The following is a 15,448-nucleotide window of genomic DNA, read 5'->3' as shown; positions in this document are numbered from 1 at the left end:
CAACAGGTGTGTTGTAAGCAAAACTCGTGAAGTCATTCTGCCGCTCTACTCTGAACTAGTTAGGCCTCAGCTGGAGTACTGCGTCCAGTTCTGGGCGCCACATTTCAAGAAAGATGTGGAGAAATTGGAAAGGGTACAGAGAAGAGCAACAAGAATGATTAAAGGTTTAGAGAACATGACCTATGAAGCCAGGCTTCATGAACTGGGCTTGTTTAGTTTGGAAAAAAGAAGATTAAGGGGGGACATGATAGCGGTTTTCAAATATCTAAAAGGGTGTCACAAGGAGGAAGGAGAAAATTTGTTCCTCTTGGTTTCTGAGGACAGGACAAGGAGTAATGGGCTTAAAGTGCAGCAAGGGAGGTTTAGATTGGACATTAGGAAAAAATTCCTAACTGTCAGGGTGGTCAAATATTGGAATAAATTGCCAAGGGAGGTGGTGGAATCTCCCTCTCTGGAGATATTTAAGAACAGGTTGGATAGACATCTGTCAGGGATGGTGTAGACGGAGCTTGGTCCTGCCTTGAAGGCGGGGGGCTGGACTCGATGACCTCTCGAGGTCCCTTCCAGTCCTATTATTCTATGATTCTATGATTTCTATGATTTTTACATCACTGTGGGGGGAGGGCTAGGCCTGAGGCTGCTTGGTGTGCTCTGCGTTGTGTATGTGTGAGTGCACCTCAGACCAGACCCACTCCGACAAATCACCAGGAACAGGCTTTATTCTGTAAAAAACATAGAACAGGAAAACAGTTCAGCAGCCCCTCCTCTCAGCATGCAGCCTGTGTGCTGCTTCTAGCACAGTTCTTGCTGAGACCCTGCTGGGGGCAGAGGGCACATCCTGGCAGGAACCAGGAAGTTCTCCCAACATGCTGCAGTTTGTAGTCCACAACTTGTAGTTCCCAGGGCTGCTGCTGAAACACACTGGACCTTGGGCTACAACCATTTTCGCGATCGGGGCTTTTTTGCGCAAAACAATACCGCGTTGTCTACACTGGCCCTCTTGCGCAAAAGCATTTGCGCAAGAGGGCTTTTGCCCGAACGGGAGCAGCATAGCATTTCCACAAGAACACTGACAATCTTACATGAGGTCGTCAGTGTTCTTGCGGAAATTCAGGCGGCCAGTGTAGACAGCTGGCAAGTTTTTCCACAAAAGCTGTAGCTTTTGTGGAAAAACTTGCCAGTCTAGACGCAGCCCATTTGTTGTTGATATTTTGTTTGTGTTTTTAAATCTATCAGTCAGCTGTGCCGAACAATGGATGGGACCGAAAAGGAAGCTTTCGTAATTAAAGGACAAGAGAAACACCAATAAAACTGAAAGGTAGCAGCTATAAAACTAATGACAAAGAAAAACTCCCTTCTCCTCCATGTGCTATTACCCTGCAGAACTTATTGTCACAAGATTTAATTGTGGCTTAAAGCTTCAGAAAAGGATTTATTTTTCCCACTGATAACAAGAATATCCAGAGTTACCTTAGTAATGATTAAAAACACCACAAACCTCTGAAAACTAGAATTTTGGAATATATGTAAACCGGGGTGGGCAAATTCTGGCCCACAATATAGATCCGGTCCACAGGGTTAAGTCTCTGGCAGGCCCTTACCTACATATTTACCTGAGCCTCAGCAGATATCGGAAGATCGCAGCTCTGATTGGCCACGATTTGCCGTTCGTGGCCAATGCGAGGGGTGAGAAGCAGCGTCCCGGTCCATGGTGCTTCCTGGCACTCACGTTTGCCTCAAACAGCAGTTTGTGGACAACCAGAGCTGCGATACCCGCGATACCTGCTGAAGTTCAGGTAAACATAGTGGCGGTGGCCCATCAGGGACTAACCCTGCAGGCTGCATTTTTCTTATTGCCCACCCCTGATGTAAACTCTCATGCTTCAGGGGAAATACTAAACCTCTAACTGATGGGGGTCAGGAAGATTTTCCCTTGTTGGCAGACTACTGCATACTTGTCTATATGCCAGATTTATTGCCCCTTTCTCTGAAGAAGCTGATATTAGCTATTGCTGGACAAAAGCTCCTGGATTAGAATGGAGATGTGGCCTGATCCAGTCTGGCAATTCCTATATGCTGAGACCGGGCAGTTCGTTTTACATATGCCACTGAATAACTGTGATATGGTATCAAATTCCAGCCCACTAAACAGGGAGGTGGTTTGGAGGTTTGCTGAGCCTGGTGTAAACTGGCTGATGTTGAGGCGTGGTCAGAGGCAAGTTTTTAGTTCGGCCCATCCCAAGTGCTTTTGAAATAGCAGGTACCAGACCATGACTAAATGCAGCCCTCATAAAGAATGGAGCAGGGCGGGGGATTTCCCAGGTGGTGGCTAAATTTTGGCTTCTCCCAACCCTAATGCAGGGACCCCACCCAGGCAATGCTTGTGGATCATGCTTACAGCTCCTTTACTATTGCCTGTTTCTTTGCCTATCATCTTTAATTGGCCCTAAAGGACTGCTCCGGTTTCCTACTTCAGATAGGAGAACAAAGCTTGAAAAGTCACCACAGTCAGTCTCTGCAGGTGTATTCACAGCCTGTGGCCCCAAACAGGGAAACTTTGACAGAAACAAGGCCAAACTTTTGATTTGCTTTCCAGGCCGTACAATCAAACCTATGAACTGAGCAGAGTACAGCAGGACACGACTGACTATTCCCCACAGGCTCCTGAACCTGCAGTTTCAGGCCAGGAGCCAAGCTGTAAGTTAGAACTAAACAAGTCCTTTGATAAAGCCTAATAAAAGCAGCATGTCTGCATGCAAAAGCAAACTGATGGGGCTGGAGAATATCTTCTGAGGCTTGATCCCCCCTCCTCTAATCTAGTCTGCTCACCAGTCTAGAATCTAACATACTGTGATCTGTTGAGGGTTACACCGCCTTCCTCAGTGGTGACTCAGCAAAATTCCTGGTGGTTTTAATGGGAGCAGTTTGGGGCTTGTACGGGCTGGCAGATAATCAGGAAATCAGGGATTAACTGCCAGCACCTGCATAGTCAGGCCTCGCTGTGGTGCCTAAAGTTCAGTTGCTAAAGCCATCCTTGATCACCTGTAATCACACATCTGCTGGGTGTGGTGCCCTGTCCCATGCTGTAGCACTTAGACCACTTACAGACAGACACGGAGAGAGAAAGAATGAGTTTGCTTCGATGCAGGGGTGGGCAAAATCAGGCCCAGATTTGGCCCACCAAGCATTTCTCTCCCGCTTGCCAGCTGGCTAGCAGAAGTGCAGACTTACAGCCCATGGTGTGTGTTCAGCAGCCCCTCCTGCACCTTGCTCCATCCTGCAGCCAATCTGCTCCCAGGATTCTCCTGCAAGCTGTGCAGAGCCTGGGGGGAATAGGGTTCCCAGGTGTCCAGTATTGAACTGGACACTTCAGGATTTTTGCCTCCCGTCTGGTATTTTCTGATTTTTTTCCTAGCCAGGAGGCGAAAATCCCAGGCTGTCTGGCTCAGTACAGAGGCAGCCTAGCAACCCTAGTGCTTACTGGGTTCTGCAGGGGAGCTGTCCAGCCCTGCGCAGGGAGGCAAGATGGCGGGTGGCCACTGGCAGCCTGTTAGGGCCAAAAAGCCTCAATAGCGTCTCTTAAAAGGGCCACAGTGGCTTTTTTTTTTCTTTTTTTTCTTTTTTTGCTTAACTCTCGGGGTCTTTTTTTTTTTTTTTTGGTTTGGTATTTTTTCAGAAACCACCTCGCAACCCTGGGGGAGAGGGGTGCACTGAAATCAGGGTGTCCCCCTGCCCCTGTGCCCCATCTCTGCAGAGCAGGGGTCGGAGAACGGGAGACACACAGCAGAGCTGCTCCAGTCTGAAGCATGGATGGTAAGTGACTCAGAGCAATGCCTGTCTTCAAAGGTAGTACCCTATTTTAAGTGCTCTATCTCTCTCTCACACACACACTCTTTCCCTCTTTACTCCATCTTTGTAGAGTAAGCCGAGACAACAGAGTAGGGCAGCTTTCCTGGTCTTAAAGAGACAGAGCATGGCTTCTCTCAGAAACATACCCAGCAGCAGCCAGCACACATACTCTGTCATTGTCATACACCCAGTCTATGTCACACACACAGTCATTATCACATACACTGCCCCACATATTCCATCTGTGTCACAAAGTCTGTCACTCACATACTCTCTTTCTCTGTAGCCTCCAGCCCCACCCCTTCTTCCTGAGGCCCCACCTCTTCCAGGGAGGGGGCCTGAATCCAGCCCATGGCCATATACCAAAATTCATGAAGTGGCTCCCCCACCCTGCGAAAATTATCACCCACCCCGATCTGCAGCCTTTTCTGAGAGGCAGACAGCTTTTAGCTCAAGTGGTAGAGGCTCATGCACTAAGCTCTAGAGGTCCCAGGTTTGGTTCTGCCTGTCAGTGTTACACCTGCATTATCCAAATGAGGGCTCTAAAAGCCAGGCCACTGATTTAGGGGCCCAGCTTTAAGTGGCCAAATTTGGGAATTCTGCTCCAAGTGCCCAATCCTAACCATACTGCATTTCATGGGAATTTGTTCCTGGAGTGGGACTGGGACCCAAGATAGGATGATACAAAGGTAAACATCTAGGCTCAACAGTGTAAAACTGAGCTAAGGGTGTAAGGGCTATTTGCTAACAGGGCAAGGTGATGAAGGGAGAATTAGATGCCTTAATAGGAACTAGGCTAGAGATGAAATGTTCAAAACAGTCAAGAAGATTTACAGACATCTCTACCATTAAATTATTTGCAAAGGGATTGCGATACATCTTCCATTCATTTTAAACAGATGCATCTCTAAATCCTATAGACAACTTTGAGACTCTTGTCCTACAATGACAGCAGCATGGGGTTTGTTTAATTTGTTTCCTGTGATGCTTTGAAATGACAGGGCCGTTTGTGGGGCTATTTTTTCCTTTTCCGTCTGGATTTGAGTCCAGGGAAGCTGATTCTCCTCTGTCAAACACTAAGCTGAAACGTGATCAGTAACTTTGATTCACAAGCTCCCAATCTCAGTATCCTCCATGTGTTACCCTGGGAGTGAATCTGTTACAGCGAGAGCCTTGCTTACACACATTGCCGGGCCTGTGGAATGACCCCACATTCTGCATTCCTAGCGGGTGAGTCAGTGCATTTTTCATAGGCACCTTGGCCTACAGTGTGTGGCAATAGCTCAGTGGTCCCCAAACTTTTGGGGCTCCCAGGCGTCCGGGGGCGGGGCTGCTCACACACCGCGTGCCCGGGGGGGGGGCTGTGCACGCGCCGTGTGCCCAGGGCAGGGGTCATGCATGCGCCACACTCCTGGGGTGCAAGAATAGCTTGGGCTGGCCCTGGTCACTTGGTGAGCACACATAAATGCTCGGTGAGCACCATGGCTCTTCTGATGAACTTTTTCCCTGCCCCTGTAACTGCACTGGACACTGAAAGCTGAAGAATGAGGAAGGGAGCAGGAGATCAGAGTACAGGGAACTGGAAAGTGGCCTGTCAATCCCAAGGGCCTGCGGTACTGATCAAACATATTAATGTTCAAACAGCCCTAATATTAATCCTTTTATGGGTATCAACTCCACAGCAGATTGGAACCCAAGCTGTCTTGATGATCCCAGAAATGCATTTTAATTTTGTTAATTGAGTCAGATTCCAGCTGGGACTAGAGGTGCCTGAAAACCATGTCACAGGCCAACCTTGGACTCCTTCCAGCAGGTAGGAAGCACCAGAAAGAAAATCCTTGCACGTTTTCAAGCCCTGGTGGCGTGGAGCTGAGAATTTCTACACGGTCTCTTTGTATAGCTAGCAACACACTACTTGCTTGAACGGAGAGACTCCTGTAGGCATCCACGGCCTTATCTCTATACAATGTTTTGTTTCTGAAGCACCAGAATGTCCCAGCAGCAGGATATGTAGGTGTTTCCGAAAAGAAGCACACTTCCCAGGAGGCTTACAGCCTACCAGGCAAGCTGCCAAAGAGCTAGGGAGCCTAAGAGGTGGTGAGCCTTGAAAAGTCCCAACTCTTCAGCAACCCATCATGCCAACTACAAGGGGGCCAGGGAGTTAGGACTGCCAGAATTTCTGGCCCCCAGCTCCTTAGCAACCCACTTGACGATCTGCCAAGGAACCGGGGGCTGGGCTGTTGCTGTTCCATTGAGGAAACTTGTGACCAGCTCCGAGAACTAAACTTAGAAAAAAAATTCAACTCCATGCTTGAGGTTTCCCAGAGGGGAACTAGGGCTGGAAATTCTTTGCCTTCAGAGAGACAGGCAGACTCTGCCCCCACAAAATTTAGGGTTGGACACCAAGGGTGCATCTACACAGGGTGCGTCAACGCAGCACCCTAAGCTTGAAATAAGATACGCAATGTGCACTACGCAAATTGCATATCTTTTTTCAATTCTATTTTGAAATTTGAAATTTGGAACGTCTACACAGCGCCAAATTTCAAAATAATGCACTATTTCGAGACATCCTTTAGCCCTCGCAGAATGAGGGTTACAGGGATGTCAAAATGGTGCTCCTATTATTTTGAAAAATATTTTGAAATAATGGGCAGCTTGTTAAGACATGGGGTAGTTATTTCGGGATACCTCTGGTATCCTGAAATAGCTGCGCAGTGTAGATGTACCCCAATGGTCTCTCGTTGTCTGTGGATGGTATCTGGAGTGTCAATCTATCTTCTATTCAGACCGAGAGGGTTTCATGGATTTCCTGGTGTTTGGCTCAGAAAATATTTCTCCCAGGGCCTGTTGCCTGGGAAACTAGGCTTACATTGGGATGTGTTTTTTGACAGCTGGACGTAACAAACAGCCCCACTGGGATGGGAGTGTATCTCCTGCAATTGCCTGGCAGTGATAACAAGGGAAAGAAGACGGTGCCGTTCCCTCAGGTAAAATGAAGGAGAAAATGGGGGGAAATATAACCAGGCCTAAGCTCTTACCATGGGGAACAGAAGGAGACACAATGTCACTCAGTTTCAAAATGGCTAGAGGAGAAGGGCTGCAGCTGCATGGCTCTGCCAGATTTAAAGGGCCATGAGAAAGGCATGCTGTGGGGGAAGGGAGTTCCTATTAGGTAGCCCTGAGGAGGGTTACTAGGAACCCAGCGTAGCCTCAATCTGCAAGTGACTCCACATGGGCAGACCCCTGTCACTTCACAGAACCATAATGACTACAGAGGAGTTTCAAGGGGATACAGCGCTTGGCCCCCACAGAGGAAGGTGTAGGACTGGGGCCTGAGGATTGGTCTATACTTAAAAGGTAGGTTGACATAGTGAGGGGAATGAAAAATCCTCTTCCCTGACCAAAGTATCTATGCCAGTCTAAGCCCAGTGGAAACACAGGTTGGCTGACAGAAGAGTTCTGTTAGCATAGCTACAGTCATTCAGAGAGGTGGTGTTCCTACACCAACAGGACACCTTCCATTGGTGTAGGCTGTGTCTACACTGTGGGGCTACACTGTGGGCTATGTAGCTTCGGTGACACAGCTATGCCAACATAGCATTAGGTAGAGGCCTGTAGCACAGATGCTTCCTACATTGACAAAAGGTGTTTGACTATAGGAGTAGGTACTGCTCACACCCCTGAGCACCAGTAGATAGGCTGAGGGAAGAATATCAACACCAGGGTTGGCGTAATTGTGGGACTCAGGGGTGTGAATTTTTATACTCCCAAGTGATAGGTCAATCTACATTTTTGGTGTATACCATGTGTGCAGGGGGGAGGTGGAAGGAGACACTCGTCTCTTGTGAGTGCCTACTTTCAGCTGAGTGGGATCCCTCATTTTTTCATTTTTCTGTTCCCAGCACCCCTTTGGTAGGTGCCTTCTTCAGGTGGGTCTTCAGAGCCTTCGCCCTCTAAGTCACGTCAGCAGATGGTTGGCCCTCTCTGGAGCCTTCAGCCCCATTTCTGGGCCTGTTTAAATTCTAAGCCCTTTTTTGAGCCCCACAAGAAAATGTGTCCCTGGGGCTTTGGCCACTCTGCCAATGGGGAGACCCAGGTCCACCGAATGCTCTGGGTCCCAACTCCGGGACTGTGCAAATAGCAGCCATTTGCTGCTTTCTTTACTACTTGCTATTGCTACATTCCCTGGGCTGCTTCCCACTCTGTCCCACCACCATTTTGGGCTTATGAGCTGTTCTTTATGTGAGTAGGATCCCTCCCTTGCCTCCCTGCTTGGAGAGTTTCTCCTTCTCTGTCCTGGTTTCCTAGGGTCTCCTTCAAGGCCTCTTTGCTGCCAACTTTGTAGCCAGGGTTCCCTCTCCCAGGCCTCTGAAACAGGGTTTCTCCCCATTCTCTTTATCTGTGATGTCTCAGAGCCTTTCACTCTTTCTTCACCCTTCTGGTCCCAGCCAGCAACTGTGCTAGTGCCCTGCTCAACTCCTGTAGCTCCTTTTAACTGAGCCTGCTGTGTGCTGATTGGCTGCTTCCCTGAAGTCTTTCTAGGCTGTCCTGGAGGACCCACCTTCACTGCTCCTTTTCCTGGGCTGGGCTGAGATAGGACTGCAAGGCCCAAAGCACAGGGCCTCAAATGGCTTTGCACCCCGTCGCACCTAGGCTCCATTTGTGACATTCAGATTGAGGGATTTTTGGTTGACCAATTATAATGAGAACAGCCACTGGAAAAACCCAACTTCCAAACCCCCCTGAAGTGCATGGGTTTCTCATAGATAGTCTGGTGACATTTGCAGCCCTGAACATTTCTACGTCTGGAACTGAAAACCTCTCTAACATGTTGAAAAAAATCAGTCATTATTCCAGTCTCCAATGCCCCACCTTTTCTGACACTGACCCAGGTCTGCATAATAATAATCAAAATTAATAAATAGAAACAAACTTATTTTATCATAAGCAATAGAATATCGTTACATATTACAAAAATAAAATATACTGTATTGTCACAGATATGAACATTTTTAGTATAAGTTAGTACTTTGAAAAAGAAAAACTTCCAGTCAGTACCTCTCTGGTTGCTTTGAACCCAGATAACTTTGTTCACTCAAATCTGATCCTGGGCCAACAGTAGATCACACTAAGTGGGATTTTTAATTGTGCGTAAGTGCGGTGTGAGCACAAATCCCACTGACAAACTATGTCACTTAAAGCTTTTAAGGATCCCACTTCAGTGTCTTTCATATGGGGCCTGATTCATGTCCCTCTGATGTTAATGGAAATACTTCCATTGGCTTCATAGGCATTGGATCGGCCTCTTGTGTGTATTGCACATGGTCTTACACTGCTGGTTGTCTTTATCTCCAGTAAATCACACACATTTCCTTATTCGTAGGAGTGGGTTTAGATGAGGAGAAAGTGGTGTTTGCATGGTTCCAATATGCAACTATGACTGCTCTTGTAAGTTCTACTCACCTACTTCTTTGGGACAACAGTTTTATGTTGTGTTTTGCTTTGCGGTGGGTGAGTAAATATCACCCATTTTTCATCATCATTATAACGTCAAAGGTGGGCAAGGAATTTTGGGGTTAAGCTGGGCAGTTTATTAGACCTAGAAATTAGAGAGGGACAAGATGTATTAGCTCAGCTAGACTTTGCCAGTGCAGCATATTTTCTAATGCTTTCTCCAGTCCAGCTTCAAAAGTCTCCATTGATGTGTGTAAGAATCTTGGAAGGGTGGGAGCAAATCTGAGCAATGTGAAGTTTTGTTCTGCTGGTGATCTCAACCCTGTGAAAATGTCAACAGGGAGGAGACAAGCACATGCAGTTATTAGAGAGGGTGCACATTTATTTTAAAAAAGATGGGCACCTTACTCTGAATTCTGCTGCTGGCTCCATAGGAGCAGAACTTCAGATGGTGTAAATCAGTTACACCATTTGCCTTGTCTGCAATACAAAATTAGGTCATGCTAGAGCATGACTTTGAGGAGTCACGTTCACTCCAGTGAATGCTTTGTTATCTGGCACTCTGTTTACTGGAAAATGCTGTTAACCGGCATTACCCCCAGCTGTAACACCACCAGGTGTGGGCACCTGACTCTGGCCTGTCCAACTGGCCGTTGCAGGGCTTCTGACAGCTGGCACTGCCAGCTGATATTATTAGCAGGTGCCTCCTTCCCCCTCAGCCTGCCTCTAGCTGCCAAGAGCCTGATCTGCCAGTAGGGGGCGGGGGCTGAGCAATAAGCTTTGTTATCCAGCACATTCAATTAACCAGAAACCCCTATTCTCCATGAGTGGAGATAATATGATAAATTCCACAATATACCCATAAGAACAGCCATATTCGGTCAGAACAATGGTCCATCTAGCCCAGTATCCTGTCTGCTGACAGTGGCCAATACCAGATGCCCCAGAGGGAGGTAACACAGCAGGTAATCCTCACGTGATCCCTCTCCTGTCACCCATTTCCAGACAAACAGAAGCTAGGGACATCATTCCTACCCATCCTGGCTAATAGCCATTGATGGACCTAACCTCCATGAATCTATCTAGCTCTTTTTTTAACCTTGTTAAAGTCCTACCCTTCACCACATCCTCTGACAAGTTGTTCCGGAGGTTGACTGTGCACGGAGAGAAGAAAAAATTCCTTTCATCCTCCCACCCTCCTCCACCTTCACTCATTTTCACCAGGCTCAGGCAGAGGGCTAGGGGTGCAGGTTCTGGTCTTAGGTTAAGGTGATTTAGAGTATGAGGGGCTCTGAGCTGAGCTTGGGGCAGGCAGTTGAGTTGCAGGAAGGGGTTCTAGGTGCAGGTTCTGGGAGGGTGTTTGGATGCGTGGAGGCTCAGAGCTAGGGCAGGGGCTTGAGGTATAGGAGGCGGTTCATGACTTGGGTAGGGGTTCAGGATGTGGACTCCAGTTAGGCACTGCTTACCTCAGGTGGCTCCTGGGTGGTGGTGCAGTGGGGCTAAGAAAGGTTCACCCCTGCCCTAGCCCTACACCACTCCCAAAAGCAACCAGGAAACTTGCTCTATTCCTCATCCTGTTGTGCCCCCTCTCTGCTCTGTGGAGATAGGATACAGAGTGGGAGAAGGGGGCACCGTGACATCAGCACCCTCCTCTCCCTCTCCCGCCCTGCACAGCAAGCAGGAGGCTCCTGGGGGAACAGCTCCAAGGCAAAGGGCTAGCAATGCACAGCCATGGGAGGAAGTGCTGGTACTTGATAGCCACATGGCCAAACCAGTAACGATCACCTGTCAGAGGCTCTAAGATCTACCAGTAGTTCCTGATCTACTGGTTGGTGACCACAGAGTGATAGCATAGACTGGACCTTCCACTCCGGCCCTGGATTAAGTGGCTAGGTTTTTGATGAAAGGCCTATCACTTTTTAAACATTTAAAACATTTAACAAGAAAACCTCACCCAAAAGAAGTTAGTATTGGGCAATTAGTAAAAGCTGCAGTTCGGAGGCTTTCTGGCTTTGGAAAAGATTGTAGAATGTGGGTGTGACTGGGTAAGTCAGCACTATCAAGTCTCTGGTGAATAAGGGGTTAACTTCAGTGCAGCTCTCTGGAGAAAAGCTCTGTGATGAGATACTTGCTAGCTAGACAGAGGATTATTGCATTTGGAAAGGTCAGACAACTCCTAAAACTGGGCAGAATTCCTTGCTGGGGAGTTTTTCTGTTTCCTTTCAGCCTTATAATTTATATACTCTCCTTTCCTGTGCTAAATATTTGCCCAGGAGGAAAAGACCTTGCTGATAGTATTTTTCTGCTTGCAGAAAGAGGAAAAGCCTGGTATGATTGATAAAAACCTGGCTCTGGTATGATCGATAAAAGCCTGGCTCTGGTATGATCGATAAAAGCCTGGCTCTGGTATGATCAATAAAAACATCCCTGCTAAATGCATTGAGGCTGGATAAAAAATAGCAAATGATTTGGTAAAAAATGTCAAAGGTTTTTTCCTATGCTTCAGGGCTTCATTTTCTGTGATATTTTAAATCAATAAGTGGACTAAAACTTGTCGGAATAATTACTGACCTTTTTTACAAAGAGAAAACTGTTTTTTTGTCAATTGCAATTTTTTTTTTTAAATAAAAATTTCAACAGGAAATGTGGCACAAAATTTTGTGAAAAGCTGAAAAGTTCAGTGACCGGCAGATTGGAGTGGGGAGTTGAAAAAATGTGTTTTTGAAAAGCCAGTACAAACATTTACCATGAAATGTATTTATATTACTGTGCATTGTCATTTCTTTGGACTGACAACCATGCGCCAGGTAGTCTTTGCTCCCTGTTGGATAGACACCACCCAGTGTCAGGCAGAAGAGCGGGTTTGGTGAGGAAGCATTTGGGTTGCAGAGCTGAAGGAGGACATGCATATGGGATTTTTATATATCACTTTAGCAGCCCCTTAGTTCCCAAAAGTCATTAAACCGGTGACCTTCACGCAGGTGTATCTTGTTGAACATTTCTACTCACACAGGACACCTGAAGTCTAGGTCCCGCCAAGAGAGAGAGGCAAAGGGGACAACTGCCCTCCGGTCTACTGATTCAAAGGGGCCAAGGTTCCTGGCCACTGATGTTGCTATGGCAGCAGCAGTGGTAGCCAGAGCTACAAGCCCTTTAAATTGCTGATAGAGCATTATGAGGGGAGGGGAGTCACAGAGGGCTGGCTGCCTCAGTCCCACCCCTTCGGCCCAAGGCTCCTTCCCTTCTGGAAGCATGGAGCTGCCTCCTTCCTTGCCTAGGGGCCTGCGCAAGCTGTCAGTTCCCCTGAGTCTAGGGACTCCACTGCCTGCGTGAGAGCTGCCATCTTGACTAATACACCACAAGTTGAACCAGGGCCCTTCAGCGCTAAAAGCTTGAGCTGCTGCAGCCTTAGTGCAAGTCAGGCCCTCTAGCTGCGGGCTGCGACAACTCGGGTCCTTTGCGGAGACTTGTAACACACTCACTAGTGGATTCCACCTGCACTGTGGCAACGTGCCAGACTCCTCCTCACACAGTGGAGAAGTTCTTCCACAAGGGAGACAGAATAATCCACAATGGGGTGGGACAGTGGACAGAAATGTAGCAGGCTGGGGTTTCACAATTTGACTATGATATCTAGGTTGTTGCTGGTTTCTGTGTTGGTGTTGGGAGTGCTCTCCAATGCCTTTTGGTTTGGAGTTTTCATTGGCATTTTGTGGCCGGCAAATTTGACAAACCTTTGGCCTACTAAGAAGTACAAAATGGGATCCAGGCAGCTGTTGGTGCTAGCTAAGGGCCTGGTCATTTTGTAGGCTAAGTTAATGGCATTGAGGGTCTCGCAGCTAAGGTCCCAGCTTCGGAAGGAGTAGTACAAGGTGCGAGTGATGTGGAAAGGAAGGAAGCAGATGATGAAGACCACCAGGACGATGATGATCATTTTGACTGACTTCTTTTTGGAGTTGGACATCCGGGAGGTCCCCTGGGTGGGCTGCAGCAGCTTCCGAGTCATGAGGCAATAGCACACGATGATGGTCAGGAAAGGGATGCAGAACAGCAGCACCAGCATCACCGAGCTGTAGATGATGAACTGGCCGAAGAGTTCCTTGCTCGACGTGTCGTGGCAGGTGATGGTCTCGCACCTCACGCTGGTGGTGACGAAGAAGAGCACCGGCGACTGGCACGTGATTATGACCAACCAAACGACACCCGATACCCTCCGTGCGTAGCGGACGCGGCCCCACTGCAGCGACTTCAGCGGGAAGCAGATGCCCAGGAAACGGTGGATGCTGATGCAGAGCAGGAAGAGGATGCTGCAGTAGAGGTTGGTGTAGAACAGGAAACGGACTATTTTACACAAGGCTACACTGAAGGGCCAGTTGTCCCCCTTGGCGTAGTAATACACCAGCAAGGGCAGGGATATGACATAGAGTGTGTCAGACACAGCCAGGTTGAACATGTACGTGGTGGAGGCATTCCAGATCTTGATCCTGAAGAGGAAGACATAGAGGGCCAGCAGGTTGAGGCACAACCCCACCACACACACAATGCCGTAGGAGACAGGCAGCAGAATGTACTTGAACTCCTCGTCAAACTTGCACTTGTACGTGTTGTCCTCCACACTGCAGTCGCCGGTGGACAAGTTGGCACTGGTGTTCCAGGAGCGCAGACCCGGGAATTTCTCCATGGCCCTAGAAAACAGGGAGCAAAGAGTCAGCAAATGCAGGGGTGGCTCATTGAAATGGGAGAGTCTTGCACTTAGGTGCAAAAATGCTGGCACTGCAGCAAGACAGCGCGTCACAGGGCAGAACAGACAAGTCACACTTTAATGATTGCTATTTATAAGGCTATAGTGCTTACAGGCCCCAGTTGAGATCCGGGCCTCATTGTGCGAGGTGCTGTACCATCCACATCTTGAGTAACAAGCCCTGCCCTGAAGATCCCCCCAACTGAAACAGATATAAAGGAATTTTATTACCCTCGTTTTACAAATGGGCACCCTGAGGCACTGACTGATTAATGAACTTGCATAAGGTCCCACATGAAGCCTATGACATGGCTGGTAATTGAACACAGAATTTCTGAGGCCTACTTTAGTGTCTTAATTACAAGATCACCTTTCCTTTCCTATGGAGAAACCTAGTCTCTGAGTTTCACAAGCGTACCAGAAAAACTGGTCCGTTTCGAGGCCAGCCTACAATGGAACATGTCCAAGCTGTGAGAACAGTGCGGCCTTATTAACCACTAGTGAAAAGACTGGAAAGGGAATTGATAACTATAAGAAAAAATCCTGTATGATTACAGTTCATGTGCCAGGGTTTGGGGATTTTTTTTTGCGGGGGTCGAGGGGACACTGTACCCCTCTCAGGGTGTCCAAGTCTCTCTCCATTCCTCCCACATGTGTGCTGTGATATGGGGAGGGACTGCCCCTTTAGAGGGGCTCTGAGCCCCTCTCTCTGCCTCTCCCCTAGTTATGACTTCTAATCTCTCTCCTGTTAAGGATTCGTATTCTCACACTGCAATATCTGGTATGTGGATACCAGTGAGACCTGTGAATTATAAGCAGAATGCTGCCACAAGGAGGTGTGGTCTCCTTTCCTTTAATTAGGGTGTAGGAGGAAAGTTTTCTTTTTAAAGATTAACTCTAGGAAGGTGCTTTTCTGAGTTGTGGGAAGGCCCCTCCAGACAGACAAGTCATCCCTTTGGAGGAGATCTGGGCTCATTCTGAGTTCTGGTGGGATGGAGTCAAGATTCTATCCTCAGTCCCTGAGAACTTCACCCTGGGTTCAGCCAGCTTCAGCATCCCTGTGCTAGAGATCCACCTACACTAGCCAAGAGGTTGTCTACACTAGGAAACTGCTAGGCAGAAGACCCAAGTTTGAGCTTGCTTGAGTGGAAGGAACAGAATCCCTGTTATAATGATGTTCCTGCATCATGTCCTAGATCAGGCTGCAAACACTGATAGAGAGCAAAGCTGTGACGTGATTTGGCTCTTTTCCTACAGAGATGGACTCTAAGCATCAAAGCAAATCCCCTCATGCTGGGCTAAGCGTTAGGAAGGAACCAGCATCCAAGCAAGAGTAAGTGAACTGTGGGAACTAAAAACCTAAACCATTGTGGTGCTCTTGTTCTGTTTATAGGCTCTCAA

The 15,448-nt window shown here is 47.9% G+C and overlaps 2 protein-coding genes across 3 annotated transcripts in view; both read right to left on the bottom strand.

Annotated features, from left to right (window-relative positions):
* The window catches only part of P2RY6 (pyrimidinergic receptor P2Y6), a 204,689-nt gene that overhangs the window by 184,416 nt on the left and 4,825 nt on the right, over positions 1 to 15,448 (bottom strand). The window lies entirely within an intron of this gene.
* Positions 8,767 to 15,448, bottom strand: part of P2RY2 (purinergic receptor P2Y2) — a 38,944-nt gene continuing 32,262 nt past the window's right edge. For both annotated transcript variants that reach the window (XM_006130864.4, XM_075919551.1), the window contains exon 2: positions 8,767 to 13,991. In XM_006130864.4, the coding sequence (XP_006130926.1) occupies positions 12,920 to 13,987 (1,068 nt within the window). In that variant the 5' untranslated portion in view covers positions 13,988 to 13,991 and the 3' untranslated portion in view covers positions 8,767 to 12,919. The remainder of the gene's footprint in view (positions 13,992 to 15,448) is intronic.

This window comes from Pelodiscus sinensis, chromosome 1, assembly GCF_049634645.1.
Source record: "Pelodiscus sinensis isolate JC-2024 chromosome 1, ASM4963464v1, whole genome shotgun sequence".
Classification (NCBI taxonomy): Eukaryota; Metazoa; Chordata; order Testudines; family Trionychidae; genus Pelodiscus; species Pelodiscus sinensis.
The sequence above is the reverse complement of the archived record's forward strand: the minus strand, read 5'-3'. Positions and strand labels throughout refer to the sequence as shown.